Source organism: Dipodomys merriami, unplaced genomic scaffold, assembly GCF_024711535.1.
Source record: "Dipodomys merriami isolate MVZ:Mamm:240054 unplaced genomic scaffold, mDipMer1.0.p SCAF_30, whole genome shotgun sequence".
NCBI lineage: Eukaryota > Metazoa > Chordata > Mammalia > Rodentia > Heteromyidae > Dipodomys > Dipodomys merriami.
The window spans coordinates 7,979,454-7,989,135 of record NW_027204493.1 but is presented as its reverse complement, the minus strand read 5'-3'; the positions used below and the strand labels follow the sequence as shown (position 1 = coordinate 7,989,135).

Below are 9,682 nucleotides of genomic sequence, written 5' to 3'. Positions count from 1 at the left end.
GCGTAAGTAAACCTTACTACTAAGCATAGAAAGATAATTGTGGAATATAATCTGAAAATAAGTACAGCGTGTCTCAATGTCTTATAAGTATTGCTTTTGAAATATATCTTTGCAGATATTAATGTTTGCCTTGGAGAATAAGCAGAGATATGGTGTTGCCAAAATAGGTAGTTGGCTTTAATTACTTCTTTATTAAAACGACTTAATCAAATTGAATTTTCAACATGAAGATAGGAAATAAAAATGAAAGAAACACAGAGGCTTTCAAAGAAAATAAAGTATAAGATAATTTGCAACTGACAATATTCTTACTGTTTTCATGCCTTTGAATGGCTGGTTATTTGTGGGGATAGGACAAATAGAAACATTGGTTACCAAGAGACTCCACTAGAAGTGTAGAGAAGAAAAGCCAAGGAGCCGTTATGTGTTAGTGAGCACAAAATGAGCTAAGAGAGAATGCAACCATATATAATTACTTCTAACACAGCAAGAGTAGGAAGGAAGTATTTTGTCTAAAGAGCTGAACCAAGAGGCATTCTCAAGCTCATGGCTCTTGTTGGTATGAGATGATTGGTGGATCTCTGCTTTCATATAAAAAATAATTCAGGGGGTAGACACAAAGGAATTTATAACAGAACAGATTTAATCAGATGTTGCACTTTATTAAAGTAGAAATGATTGTTAAGTGATAGTACAATCCTAAAAGGATTTGAGGTTGTATAGCTTGACCTAGCAGTCAAAAATGCTCCCAAATTTCAGGTACTTTTATGAGCAGAGTCTAATGATTAATGTAAAGACATGTACATAATTGTGACATTTTCCAAGAAATGAGAAAGTATTTCCAACGTCCAGGGAATGGGGAGATGTTTCCTTAATATGGTACCATCAGAGCCAAGTGTGTTCATGAAACTATAACTATCTAATAAGTCCTGGTGTTGAGAAAGTCCCTATTTGGGTCATGGCTGGGGACTGTTAGCTTCTGTATCAAAAGTCGCCTCCATAATAATCAATCATTGCTCTATGACAATGGTGGAGCAGAATGTTGGGCAAAAAATTCAATGCTGCACACATTTCCTGGCTCCTTTGTGCTATTCCTTCTCTACCTGCCTCCTCCACATTACTAGGTTAGAAAAGTACAACTCAAGTCAACAAAACCAACATTTGTCAAACATTTGCTGTTGCACAGGTCCCATGGTTTCCCTTATTTGCAATATCTAGTATATGTGAGTCAAGCGGAAAAGGTCAGACAATGTGATGTTAGGAAAATGAACCCTTAGATATGTATTTTGATGTTTTTTTCTTTCATGCATGTGTTTCTAACCCATTTATAAGAATAATTCTTTGTTGCTTTGTATGTCCCTCCCCCACAGTATAACCCCCGCTTTCACTATATTTGATGTCAGTATAACTTGTGGAGGAGATGGGGAAAAACAAGTAGTTTAAGGATTCAGGTGGACCTTTTGCAACAATGAGAAGTACAAATTGTCATGTCAAAAACGAGCTTTACAATGTCGGTGGGGGTGGAGGGGGGGAAGGATTGGGTGGAGGGGGGAGGGGGAAGGCTGGGAAGGGAGGTGAAGGGTAAACAAAGGAGGAGGCTGCAATGCTTGTTAAGAAATGTATGCATTATCCTGCCCATGTAATTGTAACCCCTCTGTACAGTATGTTCACAAATAAAATAAAAAAAAAAACATTTGCTGTTGCTATGCAGAACACTAGGGATCCAAAAATGAACAACACGTCCTTGAAAAACTCATAATCCAGATGTTTTAATCTAGAGTTTATAATCTAGCAGATTAAAAGAAATTTGACTCCTTGCGGGGGTGGAATGAGCTGTTAAAGTCCATCAGAGAAGTGGTACATTATCTAGGTCTTAAAGACAAGCAACAGTTTGCTCAGTTAATCTAGGAAAATGTCTTGAACAAGAGCTTCATGTCAGAAAGTCCTTAGCACATGCGATGAGCAGAACGCAAGCTGATTTAGCTTGAAAGATATTGCTTTCAAACATGCTCAGCAAAGACCATTCTTTCAACTAAAATCACATTTAGAACCACAACATATAAAATAGTCAAAAGTGATATTGCATAGTTTAAATGTATTGTAATTGTGGAATATTTTCCTGTTATAAATGAAATCAACAAGAATAAAACTCGGAATTTAAAAACAGCTTACAGCCTTGGGGTTAAAGATAACTGATGGCTTTCTATTGTCCTTATGTTTGGCTCTGCAATGTCAAGAAAATTCTGGTTCAGAATGCAGCTTGCCTTAGACTTTCAGTATAGATTTCAATTAAAGTACATCAAAAGCTTGGAAAACAATCCCGTATAGTAACAATACCCCTTGTTGACATATGCTGTGGATAAGAATCATTCTCAATTAAAAATACCCTCTAAAAAGTTCATTATTTGGAAATGTTTTATATATTCTTGCTGATCATTACTATGTTATATTAAAAACTATTGCCAGGCAGTATATATGTCTGACCACGATGCCCAAATATTATATACTTACACAAATTTAGGCAAATCAGTTGAAAGAGGTCTAAATTATAAACAGATAATCACAGAAATAAAACTTTCTTTATCAATAAGATACTGTAAGGAAACTTGTGACTCAGTGATAATAAAAATAAAACTGAGAGAAAGAATTGAGCACTCAAGCAAAGTTTTTTTTTTTTTAAATGGAGGCTTTTCTCCTAGAAGTGAAGTATTTGGGGAGGATATAGTGAGTCCTGGAATAACCCTTTTATTGAGTTGCTGAGTGGGCTAGAATCTGATAATTTTCAACTAACCACACCTATAACATTTTTCAAAGAACTTTTTCCTCGTGTCATTAGAAATGGATGAGCAGTGAGCTCATCTGTGAGTCCTTGGAGATATTTTGGCATCACCTTGTTCCTTGCCATGCACCTGGCAGATTTTATTCTCGTATTGAGTAAGAGAGGTGCTCGCTTTGGCACCGTATGAACTAAAATTGGAATGATACAGAGATTAGCATGGCCCCCGTGCAAGAATGACATGCAAATTCATGAAGCATTCCATATTTTTAAAGACAAAATGTTTAAATAGGAATACAGGTCGACCCATTGCAACAATGAGATGTACAAGACACTATGTTGAAAAACGAACTTTACAATTTAGGTGGGGTGGTGGTGGTGGTGTGGGGAGGTGGTGGGGGGAGTGGGGTGGTGGGGGTGTAGTTGAGGAGGTGGGAGGGATGGGATGGTAGGGGAAAACAAAGGAGGAGGCAACAATGCTTGATAGGAAATGTACTCATTACCTTGCTCATGTAACTGTAACCCCTCTATACAGTATTTTCACAATAAAAAACTTATTTACAAAAGAGCAAGAGAGTAGGAGAAAGACACACTTCATTTCATTCATTATTGACAAGGGAAGGTCAGGGCAAAAAGTGGGTTTCATAGATTAAGGCCTGAGAGAATTATCTACCTCTTGTCTCCATTTCACTTGTGACTAATAAAGATTTCTTGAAGTGTTTTAGGAAAGGATATAAGAATATAAGCTGTATTAAAAATGATAATTATAAGAATGGTTAAATTTGAGGTTTCATTTAGGAAGGAACTGCAATCATTCAAACAGGAGAAACTGAAATCAAGGCCCTGCAATAGTGCAGAATTAGTGAGACCAGAGTTCAAAATACCTTGAGTAATGATACACAGATCAGACAGTACCCCTGAACCAGTAATGGTTCAGAGAGCTCCACCAAGGAGCATGTGCAGAGGGTGATTATCAACAGGAAGAGGAAGCTTGAAATAGCTTGCTAGATTACAGTTCAGCACTTTTGGGGGACAGGGCTTGGTGAGTCTTTTGCCTGATAGGAAAATGGTCTGATCAGTTGGCCGCCTGTGATTGGTTGACTCTATCAGTTTTAAGTATATATATTAAGTTTCGGTCTGATAAGCAGAAATATAGAATATTTGCCAGGTGTTGGTGGGTTATACCTGTAATCCCAGCAATTTAAGAGTCTGAGATTGAGGATTGTGATTCGAGGCCAGCCTGAGCAGAAAAGTTCCTGAGGCTATTATCTCCAACTAATGAGCATAAAAGCTAAATTTGGAGGTGGGGTTTGAGTGGTAGACTGTGTGTTTTGAGCAAGAAAGCCACGTGAATTGAGAGGCACTTACTTCAAGCCCCAGTACCTGCACACATCCCCTCCTTCCCCCCCAAATTCAAGTCTGTTAGTGTCTACATCTTAGGCTTTCTAGTCTCCAGAATTGTGAAAAATAATTTTTGGCTTTTATGTTATCCAGTCTAATAAATAATGTTATAGCTGCAAAAATGGACAGAGACTGAAGCACAATGGCTCATGCTTGCAATCCTAGCTTTTTAGGAGGCAGAGATTAAGAAGATCACAGTTTGTGGCCAGTCTGGGCAAAAAGTACTTGAGATCACAATTAAACGAAAAGCAAAAACAACTAAGCTGGGCGTGGTAGGGCACATTCCAGCCATGCAGGAGGCATAGGTAGAGAAACCATGATCAGAGGCTGGATTTGAGATGAAAAGCAGGAGACCTTATCTGAAAAATAGCATAGAGAATAAAGAAAAAAAAAGAATAAAGGACTGGTCATGGCTTAAGTGGTAGAGCCTTATTTTAAGGACCTGAATTTAAACCCTCAGAGTAAAAAAAACAAAACAGCATACAAAAGATAAACACATTGGCAAACATAATCTTTTCACCTGTCTACTGCTCAAGGTATAGTCTTCTAACCCCTTAATAGTACAAAAAGATACTGGTTGGAGCTCGTATCAAACTATTGTACCTTGGTGCCACACAGATAGGGAATAGTAGAGCTGAGATTTGAATTCAGTCAGTCTAGCTACAGAGTCCTTGCTTTTGTCTACCATTTTGCTTGCATCACGTGATTCTGAAAGTGTGCAAATTTATGATATAAAAATCCAGAACATATATAGATCAGGATAAAAATGAGATGAGGGGAGGGGGAGAAAGACAAAGGAAATGACTAGGGATTGAACTACTCAGGGCCTCACACTTGATAAATGGCACTCTATTATTTGAGTCACGTTTCCAATCCTTTTTGCATTAGGTTATTTTTCCTGCTAGGGTCTCCCGTTTTTGCCCAGGCTAACCTCAGGCATTGGTCCTTCTACCTATGTCTCTTGCATAACTGGGGTTAGAGGCAGAAGCCACAGAACCAGACCCTAGAATTTGTTTTCCATTTACAAAAGGACTTTTGTTTAAAATGAAGCATTTATGTCTTTTCGTAATTGACTTAAAGCACCTAGATTAAAAACTCCTATTACTAGTTAAGCCAGTCAGACAACATTTGAAAAACAAGTCTTGAGATGATCTGAGTAGCAATCTGGAGGAGTTAATTATCAGGGAAGAATGTCCTGTTTTTCTGTCATGAGTGATGTTAATGCATCACATTTTAAGGGAATTTGAATAAAATTTCTCAAGTGATTATAATCTAACTCTGACACATGATCTACTTTCATTTAAAGAAAAGATAGTATGCTTGCACACATACATGCACGCACACACACATACACTACAACGTAATACAAAATAAACTTTCCTTATTTCCTTATTACCTGTCTATAATCATAACTTTGTTTAAAGGCTTCAAGTTTAATTCTGTCTGCTTTCAGGAGTGTAAAAGTCAAGCTGTGTAAGAATCCACAAAGGGAAGTTTCCAGACTATGGTATATTTGCCACACATTTCATTTCAAAGTTAAGGGGAATTGTTCCTAGTCAGAAATTTAATACAAGACTTTTCACAAATTAAAATTAAAATGGCTTTTGTGGAACTAAAAAACCATTTCATGCAAAATAGTTTTCCTATTTGTTCAAGATAATCATATAATATTGAGAAAGTATAACATTAAGCCATGGAATCATCATAAACACAGTTCCCTGTGTTTTAGCCATTCAGCAATGAGGCTGCTATTTTCCTCTTCAGGAGGCTTCCTTGCACAGAATATAAGATTTAAAATATGAGTCTTCCTCAGCCAGGATCAACAGGGTGAGCCTAGCCAGGAACAATGGGTCATAAGACTAGAGACAAAGTTGCCAGTGCTTTTTCCATTTCACATGACTGTGGAAGGGAAAAAGTAGAGAAGCAGCCCCAGTTAGGAATGTAAGGACACATTCTGTAAACTGTAATTCATCAGCTACCATATACTATAAAAGGACTAGTTAAAGGACCTTGGTTATAGTACTTGAACTTCCTCTCAGGCTAACTGATTGAAAATGTGTTAGGATACCCAAAATTGCTGAGTTAACATCCCCGATATGGAAGCAGATAGTTTAACATGGCATTTATTCCCTCACTGATTTTGGTTAGTTAAAATATTCACAGGGAACAAAAGGTTTAGAGCTAAAAAAAATACAAGAAAAATGTTTTAGTGGATAGACTTTAAACTGGACTGTTCATCTTTCGCTGTCTAGATGTACTTTGTAAGGAAGTTCTGTTTTCATTGAATTTTCTGGTATTTTTATTGGCTCAAAATCAGCAGTCATATTAGCAGTACTTGGTAAGTTTTTAATCCAATAAATGTTTACTGAACTTCTACCTGGTCTTTCCACTAAGCTAAGTGTCTAGAATGTCCTCAAGAAATTCGACTTGGCTGGCAAGTCTTCAAGTTGCTAGTCAAAAGATAAAACTTTAACGGGGCACTTTACATTTCTAATCCTAGCTATGCAGGGGGAGGCTGAGATCTGAGGATCTTGGTTCAAAGCCAGCCTCGGCAGAAAAGTCCAGGAGATTCTTTAATCAACCATCAAAAATCCAGAAGTAGAAGTGTGACTCAACTGATAGAAAACCAGCCTTGAGTGAAAAAGCCAAACCAGAATGTGAGCCCCTGAGATCTAGTACTGGCACAAAGCCCCTTTCTCTCCAAGAAAAACTTGAACTGAATGTGGTTCATAGATTAATATCTGTAATCCTAGAACTCAGGAGGATTCATGTCTGTAATCTTAGCACTAGAGGTAGGAGAATGGGAATTTTCCTAGGACAGCCTGGATTCAATCAAACAACAAAAGCCCCACAAGCTAACAAACCCAACAACAACAAGAATCACCACTACCACTAAACAAACTAAACAAGCAAGCACACAACTGAAACAAAAAGAACAAAACATCAAAAAGATAATGCTTAAAGAACACATCTAGGTCATGTCAATTTCCCCCTGCAATTGGAATAGATTTACAATAGTGCTTAACATTTACTGTGTGCTCTTAATGTTCCCAAAGCTTTGCATGAGTTCTCTCATACAAACCTGAGTCTGAGTGTTACAAGTAACCCTAATTTGCATCTGGGGACACCTAAATTGAGGAGAGTTACATAACCTGACTAAAGTCAAAGGGACACACACATCTATGTTTGCATCTGCTGTGTAATCTCAGGGATTCCTGTGTCAGAAAGATTCTGGAACACACAGGCTTGGATGACCAGCACCAACTTCCCAGTTCTAATCTTGTCCTTCTGCAAGCTGGCTGGTGGTGTCTCATGACTGATAGCTTGTGTCAGCTTCTCAGAGCAAACTTTATGCAAGCCACGGCCAGGAATGGGAAATGTTAGAAATGGGGCTATCCAGGTTGGGAGAGGGATTTTAGGGGTACCCTTTGGCATCTCACCCATATATCTGCCAGGCGGTGACCTGCTAAAGCAATAGTTCCACCCGAGACCCTCCGTGGCCCTTAGAGCCCTAAACATAAACCAATGCTCATCTCGGATGTAGGCAAATGAAGGGGCGCTGGAGACCCCTCAAAGTTAAAATGCTGTTGGAGGGACTTGTGGCAGCAGATGAATACAGAGGCATACAGCTGCCCGGGACACGCAGAGCCCCGGGGATCTTCCCCGCACCCCCGTGGGCTGTGCAGAGCGCGCGCTGGCACCCCCGCCCCAGGCGTGGGCTCCTCCCCGCTCGGCTTCACCGGGCTGCCTCGCTGCCGGCAAGGGGCGGCACCGCGCCCAGGCCCCGAGGACGTCACGGACGCGCGGTCGAGCCTCCAGCCCGCCCCCGGCACGCCTCGCCTCTTCTTCTCGGCCCTCCTTCCCCGGTGACGCCGCGGCGGCCCCCGACAACCCAGCCCTTGCACACTCCAGCGCGCGCGCCCCAAACCGCCGCCCCATTGCGCCCCCGGTGCCGAAGATGGCCGCTCTCAAACTGCTCTCCTCTGCGCCAAGGCTCTGCGGCTCCATCCGCAGCTTCCCGAGCGTCTGGTCCAAGGTAACGAGCCGGGTGAAGGGGCCGGCCACGCGCGGCAGAGACGCGGATGCGAACGCTGCCCCGCGCCCGCCTTCTCTCCTCTACCCATCGACACCCTCTCTCCAGCCCCGGAACTGGCATCTGCGGCGGGCGCGGTTGCCCTGGGCACCAAGAGGGAGCCTTTGGGTTTCTGGCGCCCCCCCCCCCCCCCCCCGCCCCGTGCCTCCGATGGCGGCTTTTCTTGGTTTTGCATCCGTTTTCCTGACGGGGCGAGGCGGGGTGGAGAGGCCTGGGGACGACTGGCAGCGCCTTTCGGGGCGCGCGCGCCTGGGGCGCCCCCTGGGCACGCGCCCGCGCCGCCGGGCGAGGGGAGGCGCGGGTTCAAGAAGGGGAAATGGTAGGGAGGCGCCCTCAGATCTCTGCCTCACATGGGGACTCTGGAGGCCCCAGAACCCGGAGCCGCGTCAGCCTGGGCTGGCACAAGTTCACAGTCAAGTGGGTGGATGCTGTGCGCCCCGGGGGCCGAATGCCTCTCCCCATCCTCTCCTTCCCTACATGGCTCTGCCGCACCGTGGCGGTGGGAAGGGGAACCCGGCCTGGAGCGCGTGGAGGTCTGGCAGTCTGGCGCGCAGTCTCAACTAGCTTGTCTGCATTTGCAGATGTCCCTTCTCCTCCAGGCTTCTCACATCCCGGCTAGAGGGTAGGGACGCTGACAGTTTTGTTCGGTCTGTACTTTCCGACCCGCTGCTGTCGCTCTGCCAGTGGACTGATGTGTGAGTTTGTCTTATGAATGGTCCCTGCCTGTAAGCCTGAGTTTAAATGGGATTTCCTGTCTAGAGTCCTAGGACTGGAGTACTACAAGGTCAGGTTGAGGAGGCATCTGTGATGACCTCAAAAGACCTAGAACAGGAAAGCAAGCGTTTTCTTTGGTAGTGTATTGAAATAGCTTTGAGCTTGAAATCATGCCTTGGGCACAATGTGTGCCCACAACACAATCAGCCCTTCTGAAACCTTCGTTCCTCCCCCCCCCCCCCCCCCCCGCATCCAGTTTCATATAGTTTAGAACTTGGAAAGGCTTCTTCTGCAAGTGGTAGGGGATGATTCAGAGTGGGATCATTTCATTCTTAAATTCGCCTTAGAGAGCTTTTTGGTAATAGCAGATAGCTTTGGAGATATGAAACATTATTATTAAGAAAGAACTTGACCTTCACCCTGGCTGGTACAGGTGCAGAAGCCAAAGTAAAAACTGGGACACAGGATGACCTTGAGGTAAGGTCATTCATATTGTCACTTACTGGTTTGCTCAGTATAATGTACTTACCCTAGACATTCCCACCCTGAATATAATCATTAAACCATTTCTCAAGTCAGGAAATCTCTTCCAGATGGATGAGCTATAATTATAGCTTTTGCTGGACCTCATTAAAAGTTCACATAGAGTTCAACTCTGGGCCTTTGTCACCTATGTGACATCAAAGGCCTAGCACCTG

General features: G+C 42.4%; 1 protein-coding gene and 1 non-coding gene across 2 annotated transcripts in view; both read left to right on the top strand.

The window, feature by feature from the left end:
• The first annotated feature begins 2,942 nt into the window (after positions 1–2,942).
• Positions 2,943–3,047, top strand: LOC138840823 (U6 spliceosomal RNA). Its single transcript, XR_011376230.1, has one exon. It is a non-coding gene; the product is annotated as a U6 spliceosomal RNA (small nuclear RNA).
• A 4,985-nt stretch (positions 3,048–8,032) lies between these two features.
• The window catches only part of Oxct1 (3-oxoacid CoA-transferase 1), a 134,420-nt gene continuing 132,770 nt past the window's right edge, over positions 8,033–9,682 (top strand). Inside the window, exon 1 of the mRNA XM_070041107.1 lies at positions 8,033–8,213. Within this exon, the coding sequence (XP_069897208.1) occupies positions 8,136–8,213 (78 nt within the window). The 5' untranslated portion in view covers positions 8,033–8,135. The remainder of the gene's footprint in view (positions 8,214–9,682) is intronic.